The 13,526-nt window shown below is 56.3% G+C and overlaps 1 protein-coding gene across 2 annotated transcripts in view; it reads left to right on the top strand.

Annotated features, from left to right (window-relative positions):
- The first annotated feature begins 426 nt into the window (after nucleotides 1-426).
- Nucleotides 427-13,526, top strand: part of CRTC1 (CREB regulated transcription coactivator 1) — an 81,822-nt gene continuing 68,722 nt past the window's right edge. The window contains exon 1 of one of the 2 annotated variants that reach the window (XM_061421511.1): nucleotides 427-629. In XM_061421511.1, coding sequence (XP_061277495.1) covers nucleotides 504-629 — 126 coding nt within the window. In that variant the 5' untranslated portion in view covers nucleotides 427-503. The remainder of the gene's footprint in view (nucleotides 630-13,526) is intronic. The other variant, XM_061421512.1, reaches the window with a different exon arrangement.

The raw sequence follows: 13,526 nt of genomic DNA, 5'->3' as shown, positions 1-13,526 counted from the left end.
AATGAATGAATGCATGCATGGATGAGCAATGCCCTGAACTGGTGTCTGAGCTGAACTGGTCCGAGCCGAGGCTCAGCCTCGAGAGCTACCTGTCCTTGGAGTGGGTGCTTGCTCCAACCTGGTGACCTGGAAGGATCTGCCTCGAGGAGTCACTCTCTTGGGGGGGTCCAGGGCCCCAGTCCGCTCCCGGACCATGGCCAACAGCCAGACAGCCGCTGTCCAGCGGGCCAGGAGACGGCTCACTGCGCCTGCGCCGAAGTCCTCGCCCGCCCTCTCCCACCTCCCCTTCTGGCCTCTGAGCTTGCCGCCGGAGCGCGCGCATGCGCCATCGCCCCCGCGTCGCGCGCCTCTCCTGTGCGCACGCGCCGCTCTCACGCTCGCCGACGCGCCTGCGCACTGCCCGCCGCCCGCGGGTCTGGTCGGCGCTTGCGTGGAGGCACCGGCGAGTGGGGGGGCGAGGAGGTGGAGGAGGAGGAGGAGGAGGAGGAGGCGGCGGCGAGAAGATGGCGACTTCGAACAATCCGCGGAAATTCAGCGAGAAGATCGCGCTGCACAACCAGAAGCAAGCGGAGGAGACAGCGGCTTTCGAGGAGGTCATGAAGGACCTGAGCCTGACGCGGGCCGCGCGGGTAAGGGGGCTTCCCTCGTCGACCCCTCTGGGCCGGAGAGGGAGGGAGGGGGCGCATGTCCCGCGCGTGCACGGGGCGGGGGGCGCGCGGCGGGGGCGGGGCGCGCGGCGGGGGCGGGGCTTGGCACGGCCCAAGGAGACAGGTGTCCCCACGCCCCGGGCGTCGTGGGCGGGGACAGGTGCCCCCACATCATCGTTACCTGAAGGGGTACAGGTGTCTCTCCATCACCGCTACCTGAAGTGGGGGACAGGTGTCACTACATCACGGTTACCTGTATGAGCAGGAGCCTCTGCATCATTACTAGTTGGAGGAAACAGGTGCCACTACATCCTTGTTACCTGAGGGGGAAGGTGTCCCCACATTGCTACCTGATAGGTGCTTTTATATCACTGCTCCCTAGGGGAGTGAGACTGAGGTGCTTGAACTGGGTGCTGCTTGCAAGCGTCACTGTTACCTGGGAAGCTGGGATAGGTGCTCCTGTATCTTTGGTACCTGAAGGGGACAGCTGCCCCCTCACCCTTGCTCCCTGAAAGGACAGGTGTCTCCACATCATTGTCATCTGTGCACTCACTCCCTGAGTGCTGGGGGAAGGACAGGTGTCCCTACTTGCAGACCTGAGGTGGGATAGGTGTTTCTCCCTTCTGGATATCTGAGGGAAAGGTCTGGCGCCTCGCGTATGGGGACCTGAGTGGGGTCAGGAAGGCCGATTGGACTCAGTCTTGGAGCTTGGAGTGGCGACAGCTGCCCCTTCCCCAATGCAGCCCATATGGTGGGGACCAGGTGTTGTTCCTCCCACAAGGACAAGGGACAGCTGGCCACAGATGGCCCCTGGCCCCTCAGGACCGGCGTGGAGGGACAGTTCTTCGTCAGATGGCAGGTGCATTTGGTGTGCAGGGGCAGGCCAGATGGCCTGCCAGCCTCGCCTGGGGAGCCGCTGTGGGCCTAGAGCAGGGGCTTGGTCGTGGCTGGGCTCAGGGGCCTGGCTCTCCTTCTGGGCCTCAGCTTTCTGGCGACCGCCACGAAGTGCAGACTCCTTGGGTCTCGGTGGCCTCCTTTGTGGAATGTGTCTTGCAAGCCCTTCCTGGTGGTTGAGGGAGGGGAGCATGCTTTGCACAGGTGGCAGTAAATCTCTGCTTTGATCCTGTGGAGGGATGGGACCTCCATGCTGCACCCTGGGTCCTTGGGGAGGGGTTGAGTGGGAGCTACAGACACCTGCTTCACTGGTTTCTGGATTTGGCATCTGAGTTGACTGTCCTTGGGCTTCCCTGGTGGCTCAGATGGTAAAGAATCTACCTGCAATGCAGGAGACCTGGGTTCGATTCCTCGGTCGGGAAGATCCCCTGAAGGGAATGGCTATCCACTCCAGTATTCTTGCCTGGAGAATCTCATGGACCGAGGAGCCTGGCAGGCTACAGTCCATGGGGTTAGAAAGAGGTGGACCCGGCTGAGCAACTAACATGTGACTCTTCTAGGCAGATCCACTGTACCTTTGTGATGTGAGCTTCAGTCTTTGACTCCTCGGGTGGGATTTTGGGGTGATGTTATTTTTTTTTAATAAGTTGCTTGTTTCTCTTTGAGATCATGACCTTAAGACTAAAATGTGTATCTCTGTTTCCATGCATTTATTCAGCACCTGTCAATTGGGTGCTCTCTGTCGGGCAGGTCCTGCCCGTCCCTGCTCCAGGATGTGACTGGTGAATGAATGAATGACAGTGTGCAACTTGAGTGTCCTCCATGCGTCAAGATTTCTAAGGATAGGAGCGTCCACTTCATCTTGTCTCCAGCATGCAGTGCGTCCTAGGGTGCAGTAGGTGTCCAGTGTATGTGGTATGACAGGAAGAAGGGGCTACACTGATGTGTGGCAGTCTTCAGGTTTCAGCTGTAAGGTTGGAAATGAATTATCGTTGAAAACATTTCTTTAAAATAACAGCTTTTTCAAGATATAGTTTGTGTATCATATAATTCACTTATTTGAAGTGTATGGTTCAGTGGTTTTTAGTATATTTACAGAGTTGTGCCATCATCACCGCTGTCTAATTTCAGAGCGTTATCATCACCCCCATAAGAAGCTCCTCACCCATTAGCAGTCACTTTTCACTTGCTGCTCCCCCAGCCCCCTTGCAGCCACCAACTTTTCTGTTTTTGTGGATTTACCTGTTCTGGACATTTCAGATAAATGGAATCACACCAGATGTGGCCTTGTGGATCTGCTTTCTTTCATTCAGTGTTATGTTTCTGAGTTTCATCCACATTTTAGCATTATTGGGAAACTTCTTTCCTTTTTATGTGCTAAGTCACTTCAGTTCTGTCTGACTCTTTGCGACCGTAGCCCGCCAGGCTCTTCTGTCCGTGGGATTCTCTAGGCAAGCATACTGGAGTGGGTTGCCATGTCCTCCTCTTCCCTTTTTACGGCTGAGTAGTATTCCTGGGTGTGGACAGACCACATTTGTTTATCCATTTATTGGTTGATGGATTTAGAGATTCTGAAATATAAGTTTATTTTGGCTGCGCTGGGGGTTCGTTGGGGCCCGAGGGCTCTCTAGTTGTGGTGTGCGGACTTTGTTGCCCCATGGCATGTGGGATCTTAGTTCTCTGGCCAGGGATTGAACTCACAGCCCCTGTATTGGAAGATGGCTTCTTAACCACTGGACCATCCGGGAAGTCCCTAGAAAAGCTTTTTTAAGATTTGCAGACAGCAGTTCCCTTGGCCCCTGGTAACCATTTCCCATCTCTCTGTTGGCCTCCTTTACATTGGAAGTTGGGGAGGTGGGGTGGGCTTGGGCCCTGGGCAGAGGTAAGCTTATACTAGATTTTTACAAACAGAGCAGTGCTCTGTTGGGGGTAGTTCTGTCCTAGGGGACATTGGGCAGCGACATTTCTGGTTGTCTCGACTGGGCAAAGAGCTGCTACTGGCGTCTGGTGGGTAGAGAGCAGGGGTGCCGCTCAGTACCCCACAATGCACGGACAGTGATCTGGCCGCAGCTGTCAGCAGTGCCAGGGCTGAGAAGCCTTTGGTTTGGAGGAAACTCTGTGTGGGCAGGGGAGTGCGAGCTACGTACCTGGGCAGATAGTTCAAAACTCTGCACCCACCGTGGGTGGGCCGTTGCCTGTGCCTGAGACTGGGCTGGGCAGGCTGGTTCCCACCCGTTCCCGCGACTGCCTGTGGCGCGGTACAGCTGCAGCGTGTGGCGCAGGGGAGCTGGCCTGCTTGGGGCGGGTCTCCTGCTGCGCACCCCCCGTGGCCGCAGCCTGCCGTGCTGCCTCCACGTGGGTCAGCGCCAGGAGCTGCCCCTCGCCTGCAGACGGGCGGGGCGCGGCGCAGCTGGGGCCTCCTCTCTTGGTCAGCCGGTCCGCTCCCGGAGCGAGTGGCACCACTTGTGTTGACCCCAAGGGCTAGGTCGGGTCGGGGGACGGGGAGTGAGGTCCACTTGCGAGTAGCAGGGTAGAGGGGTGAGTGCATGAACCTTCCTTCCTCATCCTTGGACTTGGGCAGCCTGATGTGCAGGGAGGGCTGTGACACTCTACTGTGTGACTTAGTGCGGGTTTCTTAACTTCTCTGGGCCTCAGATTCCTGATCTGTGCTTACTGCACAAAATGACATTTTTACTTGCCCAGCATATCCCAGAAACAGTGCTGGGTTCTAGGGTGGTTGCTGTTCAGTAGCTAAGTCATGTCCAGCTCTCTGTGACCCCAAGGACTGCAGCACACCAGGGTTCCTTGTCTTTCACTAGTCTCCACTATCTACACTCGTGTTCATTGAGTCGGTGATGCCATCCAACCATCTCATCCTCTGTCCCCCCCTTCTTCTCCTGCCTTCAGTCTTTCCCAGCATCAGGGTCTTTTCCAAGGAGTCAGCTCTTTACATCACGTGGCTAAAGTATTGGCGCTTCAGCTTCCAGTGAATATTCAGGGTTGATTTCCTTTAGGATTGACTGGTATGATCTCCTTGCTGTCCAAGGGACTCTCAGGAGTCTTCCCCAGCACCACAGTGGGGCCAGCAGCATATTGAGGCACATGAGGACCATGTGCTTGGAGAGGCAGCATGGTTTTAGCATGGGACAGGAGAGACTTGCTCCAATAAACAAGGCAGATGCTCTCAGAGAGAAGCAAATCCATGTGCTAGGAATGGCTAGGGCGGGAGGCTGACGCTTGGACAGTGAGACAGAGCCCCCCATGCCGGGGAGGGTTGTCCCTTGGGAGGGAGGCAGGTGCAGAGACCCAGAGGTGAGAAGGGCTTGGAACAGTTGAAGCTGCATGTTGAGAGACAGGAGAGATGAAACTGGCCCCTGAACGAGGAGCCCTGGGAAGATTTGTGATGGTCAGCGGCCTGATCCTTTGCTTGTTTTTGTAGCAGTTTTATTGAGATATCATTCCTAATATGTTCCGACCAGTCATTGAAGCTGTACCATCCACTGGTTTTTACCATATAAAGAGAGTTGTATAACCATCACTTGTCGACTTTAGAATGTTTTCATCACCCCAGAGAGAAACCCCGTCCCTGGGACCTCGCTGGCTTTCCATTGGTTGGGACTCCACACTTCCAATGTGGGGGGCACAGTTCAGTCCCTGGTCGGGAAACTAGGATCCCACATGCTGCTTGGCACAGCCGAAAAGGGAAAATAACAATGAGAATAAAAAAAAAAGAAAGCTCCATCCCCACTGGCAGTCACTCCCCAAGCCCCTGGCGACCACTGATCTGTTCTCCATCCCTTTGGGTTTGCATGTCCTGGGCATTTCAGAGAAATGGAATCATGCAAGATGTGGCTTTATGTGTCTGACGTCTCAGACATAAACTCAGCATGTTTCTGAGGTTCATCCATGTTGTGGGGCATATCAGTCCTTCCTTCCCTTTTAAAAAATAGTGGTAAAACATGCAAAATATACATTTGCCGTCTTAGCCGTCGTGAACAGTTCGGTGGTGTTATGTGCTTTCTCCACCATCTGTTGCTTTATTAGTCTTTTTAAAAAAATTATCCATCTCTGGCCGCACTGGGTCCTCGCTGCGGAGTGTGGCTTCTTGCTGTGGTGGTTTCTCTTGTTTTGCAGCCTGGGCTCTAGGCACGGGCCTTCAGGAGTTGTGGTGCACGGGCCTAGTTGCTCCACAGCATGTGGGATCTTCCGGGACCAGGGATCAGACCCGTGTGCCCTGCATTGGCAGGCGAATTCTTTACCCCTGGGCCATCAGGGAAGCCCCGCTTCAGTCCTCTTTAAGGTGAATAATACTCCATTGTGTGGAGACGCCATGTTTTGAGCATCCATTCGTTCATCAGGGGACGCTTGGGTTGTTCCTGCCTTTTTGGCCATTGTGAGTAGCGCCGCCATGGGCGTTCCCGTCCGATCGCCTGTATAGACGTAGGTCCTCCTTTCCGTTGGGTGTCTGTACCACGGAGTAGAGTTGCTCACTCAAGTGGTAACTCTCCATTTGATCATTTAAGGGTGCTTCGTGTCTTGCAAAGATGGCCAAGAGCTGAACAGGCAGGAGAGGTGAGAAGGGAAGCAGGCAGATGGTGAGAGGCCGCTGGTAGCCTTGGGTTGGAGAATGGAGAAGTTGGCCATGGCAGTGACCCAGAACAGTGGGTATTAGTGATATTTTGGCAGCAGAGGTGACTGAATGTGTGGGTGGATCGGATGTGGGAGGTGAGGGCAGGGGATGTGGGCGAGTCGCCCAGTTGCCAGCGGCTCAGGACACAGGAGGCTCTGCCTGTGACCGATCACTGAACATCCTGGGGAGCAGCGCCTGGGCCAGAAAAAGCCTGCCTGCAAAGCGATCCACGGGGACCCGGCTGGGGCCACTGGCTCTTGTGCCGAAGGCGGGCGTTCTCTGGGTCCTACCCTGTGACGGGGGTGGCTCTGCACAGGCTGTTGGGAAACCAGGCCCCTGGGCCTCAGCCACCGCGCAGTGGTGTCTTGGGTTAGCTGAGTATAGAGGCCGCCCCCAGTCCTGGCCTCCGTCCTGGCTTTGGCACTGTTTGCCTCTATGCCGGCTGCTTCGAGTGTCTGGTGCCATCTGCAGCCTTGACACACACACGCATGCACGCAGGACTCGCCGAGCTGCTCTGTGGAGAGGATGGGATGCACCATCGCCCGCCTCCAGAAGGCCCCGGCAGTCTCCTTGCTCTCCAGCTTGTGAGCTGCCTGCCCAATAGGGGGTGGAATGGGGGCCTTGAAGAAGATAGGCCCCATCCTGCCCTCCAGAACGTGTGAAGTGAAGTGTTAGTCACTCAGTCGTGGCCGATTCTTTGTGACCCCATGGACTATATAGCCTGCCAGGCTCCAGTGTCCATGGGATTCTCCAGGCAAGAATACTGGAGTGGGTTGCCATGCCCTCCTCCATGGGATCGTCCTGACCCAGGGATGGAACCCATGTCTCCTGCATTGCAGGAGGGTTCTTTACTGTCTGAGCCACCGGCAGAGCCCAGTAACCTGTGAGTATGACCGATTTCTGAAAAAAGCCTCTGCAGATATGAGTAGAATAAGGATCTTTAGATGAGCTTGTCCTGAATTTAGGGTGATCGGATGACTGGCACCCTCAGGAAAAGAGGAGAAGACACAGACTCACTTGGGAGAGGCCGTGCATGATGGAGGCAGAGATTGGACTGTTGCAGCCATGAGCCAAGGATGCGTGGAGCCCCCAGAAGCTGAAAGAGGCAAGACAGGATCCTCCAGAGGGATTGTGGCCCTGCTGACACCTCAATTCTGGGTGTCTGGCCTCCAGAATTGTGTAAAAATAAATTTCTTTTGTTTTATGCCCCTGCCTTCTCCCCATTGGCAGTCATTTATGATGGCAGCCCCAGGACACTTTCCCCTGGGCTGCAGAGTCTGAGTACCTTGCGGAAGCTGCCTTGAGGCAGTGGGCCTTAGGGGTCACCTGCAGATGTGCATGCTTGTCTTTCTCTGGCAGCTCACTTGGTCATGTTTTCCTCAAGGCCTCAAGTGGACCCGTCATTTCACCCATTGTCAGGCACTGGGGCCTCTCACTCTGAACTGGGCCTGGCAGTGACAGGGGACAAGCCGGAAAGACAACAGCAGGAGCATGGGCCCTAGGGCAGGAGGGGGTGTCGAGTGGCAGGTGGGATCTTAGTTCCCTGACCGGGCATTGAACCTGTGCCCTCTGCATTGGAAGAGTGGAGTCTTAACTGCTGGACAGGCAGGGAAGTCCCAGGAGAGGGCATCTTGTTGTCAGGAAGCTGACCAAGAGTGCAGTCAGAGTGTGGTAGGGGATGGGAATTCCCTGGCAGTTCAGTGGTTACGACTCTATGAGCTTTCACTGCTAAGGGCCTGGGTTCAATCCCTGGTCGGGGAACTAAGATCCTGCAAGCTGCCCAGCCTAGCCAAAAAAATAAATATACATATATATATTAGAGTGTGGCAAGGGTGCAGGATGAGGATTTTGGGTGGGTGGGTCACGTTTGCTCTTTGCAGGCTTGGTTCTTGCTCCACGCTGGGCACTGGGTGGTTTTGCTCACCCCCTCTCGCCCCCACTGCCAGCCCATGGAGTAGAGGTGTCTTCTTTGCCTGTGGGTCAGTGAGGCCACTGAGGCCCAGAGCTGCATCCCAGTTGGGAAGAGACAGGACTGGTGTTCAGCCCTGGGATGAGCATGTATGATATGTCTGAAACAAGGAATTAAGAACACACACTGGAACCTTCTGTTGCTCACCAGAGTCTACTTGGCCCCACTTGGGCCATGGTTTCTTTGGACGATGACTCAGTTTCTCCAGCCACACCCACATTTCTCTTTTGACTTGGACCCTGGAATCCATATTTCCTGCCATTAGTTGTCCTTGCCTTGGAGGCAGCAGCCTTGGGACGCTGTCACATACACCTCTGTGCAAGGCCTGCTGCTCTTCTCCCCGTGAAGGCCGCAGTCCAGATCAGGCTGGTTGCCAAAGTCTCTGTGGCCGACACGGGACACACTTCTAGATAAGTTTGTCCAGTGGTCATTTGGAAGGAGGCTGTCTTTGGGGAGCCCTGGTTCTGATCTGACCTTTCCACTCACACATCCTCGGGGGACTGATGAGTGGCCCTGCCCGTCTGGGGTCCTGTGTAGAGAATCCTTCCGAAGCTCATGGCCAGCCCAGGCCCTCAGAACTGTGCAGAGTAGTGACTTTTTTTTTTTTTTAATAAAAACTAAAACAAAACAAAACTGTAGTGGCCCTTGCCTTCTTCTTTTTAAATACGTATATATTTTTAATTTAGTTAGTTGGCTCCGCCGGGTCCTAGTCAGTCTTTGTTGCGGCACGTGGGATCTTTAACTGTGGCGTGTGAGCTCTTCGTCGTGGCATCGAACTCAGGCCCCCTGCACTGGGAGTTCCGCATCTTAGCCAGGGGACCACCAGGGAAGTCCCAGAGTGACCTTTAAAAAAAAAAAAATCCAGGTGAAATTCACATGAAATGAACCACTTTAATGTACATTTCGGTGGCATCTAGGACATTCACAGTGTTGTGCAGCCATCACCTCTTTCTAGTTCCAGAACATTCCCGTCACCCCAGAAGGAAATCCCGTCCCCATGAGCAGTCACTCCCCACCCTCCCCTCCCCCAATCTGCCTTCTGTCTCTGTGGATTGGCCCTCTTGCATGTAAATGAGTCGTTACAGCACGTGGCTTTTCCTTTCTGGCTTCTTCACTCAGCATGATGCTTCTGAGGTTTACCCACACTGTAGCTTGTGTCAGAGGGTCATTCCTTCCTGTGGTCACATGATCATTCAGCCATGTGGGTGGACCACCCTTAGTGTGTGGGTTACCTGTTAGTGGGTTTGCGGGCTGTTTCCACTTTCTTGCTGTCACGAATGGTGCTGCTGTGAACGTGTGTGTGTGTAAGTGTTTGCACAAGCCCCTGTTTTTACCTCGTGGGCATATGCCTGGAAGTGGGATTGCCTGGCTTATTGATTGACTAGGTGGTAGCCGCAGGTCAGGGTGTGTAGTGCTAGGAGGACCCCTGTGCTGGGGGTAATCCAGGAATGCTTCCTGGACCTGCAGTAGCTGTGGAACCAGACATGTCTGTGGCTGGGTGAGGGTCAGGCACGGGCGCCCAGGGCCTAGTTCCAAGGCCAGGCCACCTTCTCATTTCCTTGACTGGGACCCACTGTTAGAAATCTGTGTTTCAGGACATACCAGCAGCCACTACCAAACATACAATTGACACAGTTTTCTCCAAGGAGCCCAGCCCTCCCTGTGTGTATGGAAAATTAATATAATCGGGTCCCTTCTGTTTATTATAAAATGCCAGCAGGGACCTACTAAATTGATTTAATAACCTGTTGATCCAGGGTTCAACAAGCTACGCCTGTTTTTTGTAAAGAAAGTTTTATTAGAACATGGGCACGCCCATTCATTTACGCCTTGTTTGTGGCCGTAGAATCATTGCGGCGGAGGCGGCGGAGGCCTGTTGACCCGAGGAGGTGCAGATAGCCACCATGTGTCCCTTCAGAGGAGTTTGTCAGCCCTGGGCCAATGAGTCTCACCCACAGTTTGAGCCCCACTGACCTAGAGCGACAAGGAAGGTTGAGAAGGCGGTGGGCAGTGGTTCTGCCACTCTCAGGGGTTGCTGAACCACCTCAGAGCTAAAGGATGCGGATTCCTGGGCTCCCCCAAGATCCTGTTTCTGCAGGTTCTGGTGGGGCCCTGAGTTCTGAGTGGGATCTGAGGACCCTGCCACTCAGGCCTTGCTGGGAGGCCCAGGCAGCGGGCTCACCAGGGCTTTGCCAGGCCTCCATCGCATGGGAGAGCGGGCTGTCTGGCCTCGGTGAGTGCTGTGGTGGTCACTTGGTCCATGCGGCCAGGGAGGGTCTGCCGTCACTCCCTAAGGCTGGCCTGGGCGTGGTGTCGGCGCCTCTTGTTGACACTGCGGGCCTTCTGGTCCTGGTTGGGGTTACAGGGTTGCTCAGGTTGCTCCGGGCCCAAGCGGGCCCGCTGCGGATGTCATGGAAGGCTGTATGCTGGCTCTCTGCTGTCGTTGGCACCGGGAGCATCCCGGTTTCAGCTTGGTGGTATGGTCTCCCTTCCGTGCAGTCCATGAGAGGGTCGGGATGCAGAGTCCTTGGTGTTGGGCATTTCTTTTTAAACAGGGACCTTTTGGAAAACGTCATGTGTGTGTCAGGGCTGGGGTCTGGCCTGGGGAGACTGGCTGGACGCAGTGGTGTGTGTGCTAATCGCTCAGTCGTGTCTAACTCTGTGTGACCCCGTGGACCGTAGCCTGCCAGGCTCCTCTGTCCATGGGGGTCTCCAGGCAAGAATACTGGAGTGGGTTGCCATTTCCTTCTTCAGGGGAATCTTCCCGACCCAGGGATGGAGCCCGGGTCTCCTACATGGAAGGCAGATCCTTTACCGTCTGAGCCACCAGGGAAGCCCAGTAAGAGCTCACTGGTGGGGGGCATAGAAACGGGTCCCACAGGGTGCGCGCCCCGGCCGGCTCTGCCTCGGGGCGTTTGGTCACATTTGGGGACGTTTCGGGTTGTCACGGCTCGGGGCAGGGTATGCACGTGGCCCATGGTGGGTGGAGGCCGGGGGCGCCGCTCTGCACTGGGCAGCACCCACGAGGCCCCTGATGTCAGCAGTGCTCAGGCGGAGAAGCCCTGCTCCTGTGCCCCCCATGCCAGGGCTGTGCAGGCGCGAAGGGGTTGGCAGAGGCCCCTGGTTCCCTGAGGTGCACACCCCAAACCTGGCGCCCTGACAACACCTAGGTGACCGATGGCCTCCTCCTGGGTTTATGGAGCGGCTCAGGGAGCGAAGGTCACAGAGCATTAGAGGCGGGAGAGCTGGGATCTGACCCCAGTCGGACAGACCCAGGCCCCAAATGTTTTCTTTTTTTTTTGGCCACGTCTTGTGGCATGTGGGATCCTAGTTCCTCGATCAGGAATCACTTATCCCCACCCCCTTACATTGGGAGCACAGTCTCAACCCCTGGACTGCCAGGGAAGTCCCCCACCCCCTTACACGTTTTCTCCTGTCTCATGTGGCTCCGGGTGTTGGCCCACTGGTCCGGGCAGGGCAGAACCTTTCAGGCTGCTGGAACCCTGTGTGTGGAGGGGACGGCTGGGGACTCTGCATGGGCAGAGGGCCTGGGCGGAAGGCAGGGGCGAGGGGGAAGAGGACCCCAGGCCAGGCCCTGAGGGTGGGCCATGGAGTGTTATGGGAGTTTCCAGCAGGATGGCGACGTGAGTGACACGAAGGTGTGGGAGTGTCAGGGGCCAGACTTGCTGGAGCCCGGACGTGAATGCCTAGCGACTTGTCGAGGTCCCTCCGAGATGAGCCCGTGGTTTCCCCTGGCACACAGAGGAGGAGCCAGGGCCTGGCAGGGCACTGGGCAGTTTGCTGGGTGTGGAGGTGCTGGGATTGACCCTGGGTCTGAATCCGGGGCTCACATTTTTCTTAAGGCAGCCATTGAAGACTCTTGTCCAAGGCTGAGCTTTGAGTCATATCCATCTGTTGAGAACCATGGAGGTTTCCCCTGGTTTTTTGCAAATCAGGGGTTCATCGTGTTCCCGAGGAGGAAGCCCCAGCTATACTTGATTTCCATCTGGCAAATAATAAATATTGACTCTGACTCCTCGGCCCGGGAGGCTCGTGGGGGCTCCCTGTGCCTGTCCTGCTCTGCGTCTGTCTCCGTGGCCCCTGCAGCAAGGAGGGGGTGCAGCACCCTGGACTTGGTCATGGTGAGGACAGAGGGATGGCCAGTTTGGGGCAGTTCAGAGGAAATAATGGGGGCTTCCGTCTGTGGCTCAGCAGTAGAGAATCTGCCTGCAGTGCAGGAGATGCAGGTTTGATCCCTGCATTGGGAAGACCCCCTAGAGAAGGGAATGGCACCCCACTCCAGTACTCTTGCCTGGGAAATCCCATGGACAGAGGATCCTGGCAAAGCTACAGTCCATGGGGTTGCAGAGAGTTGGACACGACTTAGTGACTAAGCAACAACAAAAGAGATAATGAAGACAGGGTTTATTCAGAGGTGAGCAGCACGGAGGGTGAGGTGGGGCCTCTCCAGCGTGATGGGGGAGCCGAGGAGAAAGGGGGGGATGGGGAGCCTCAGCTCACCTTGGAGCACGTTGGATGGGTTTCCCCACATTTCTGGCTGGAGTGTCTCTGACCCCCTCTCCTCGCCTCCCTCCCTCCACCACATCCAGCCCTGTCCCAGAGCAGGAGTCTGCCCTGGGGTCTCCCGGGGGTCCGCCCTGCCCCGGCCAGGTGTGGCTCTGCTGCTGCTGGCTGGCTGGGGGTCCAGGTGTGCAAACACGGAAGCCACGTGTGCCTCGTGGGCCAAGGATTCAGAGAGAGTCAATATTTATTATTCACCAGATGGAAGTGAAGCGTAGCCAGGGCTTCCTCCTCAGGGTTCTCAGCTGGGCACGGAGGAGAGAAAATGCCTGGGATGGCGGTGGCGAGGGTGCGCGGTGGGCATGCCGCTGGGTGTCTTCCTGCCTCTCCTGGGTGAGTTTGGACCTGGGGGTCTCTGGGGGTCATGGTGCTGTCTGCCTCCCGGGATTGTGGTGACACTGAGCTGGGTTAACCCGTGGAGCGTGTCTGGAATGGGACTTGCACATCGGCCCTCGCTGTCGCTGAGATTCTGGAGGCGTGTGTGCGGGGAGCGCGTGGCAGCCCCCACCGGGCACCGGGTGGTCCAAAGACAGGCATGCAGGAGGCGCTTGGCTCGTGCTCAGCAGGTGCTCTGCAGGCAGTAGTGGACAGCCGACGGGCACATAGCAGGCCCTTGGCAGGCGCACAGGGTGTGCCCAGCAGGTGCCCAGCAGGCTGCAGGCAGATAGACTCAGCCGGCCCTGAGTGGGGACTCCACAGGCACTGAGCAGACGCTGGACTGTGGCCTCTCCGAGGGCAGGCCTATCACTAGTTCATTCTGGAATCTTCTCGGTGCAGCTGTCCTCTGAAAGGGCCACTTTCCACC

Source organism: Bos javanicus, chromosome 7 (assembly GCF_032452875.1).
Source record: "Bos javanicus breed banteng chromosome 7, ARS-OSU_banteng_1.0, whole genome shotgun sequence".
Classification (NCBI taxonomy): Eukaryota; Metazoa; Chordata; class Mammalia; order Artiodactyla; family Bovidae; genus Bos; species Bos javanicus.
The sequence above is the reverse complement of the archived record's forward strand: the minus strand, read 5'-3'. Positions and strand labels throughout refer to the sequence as shown.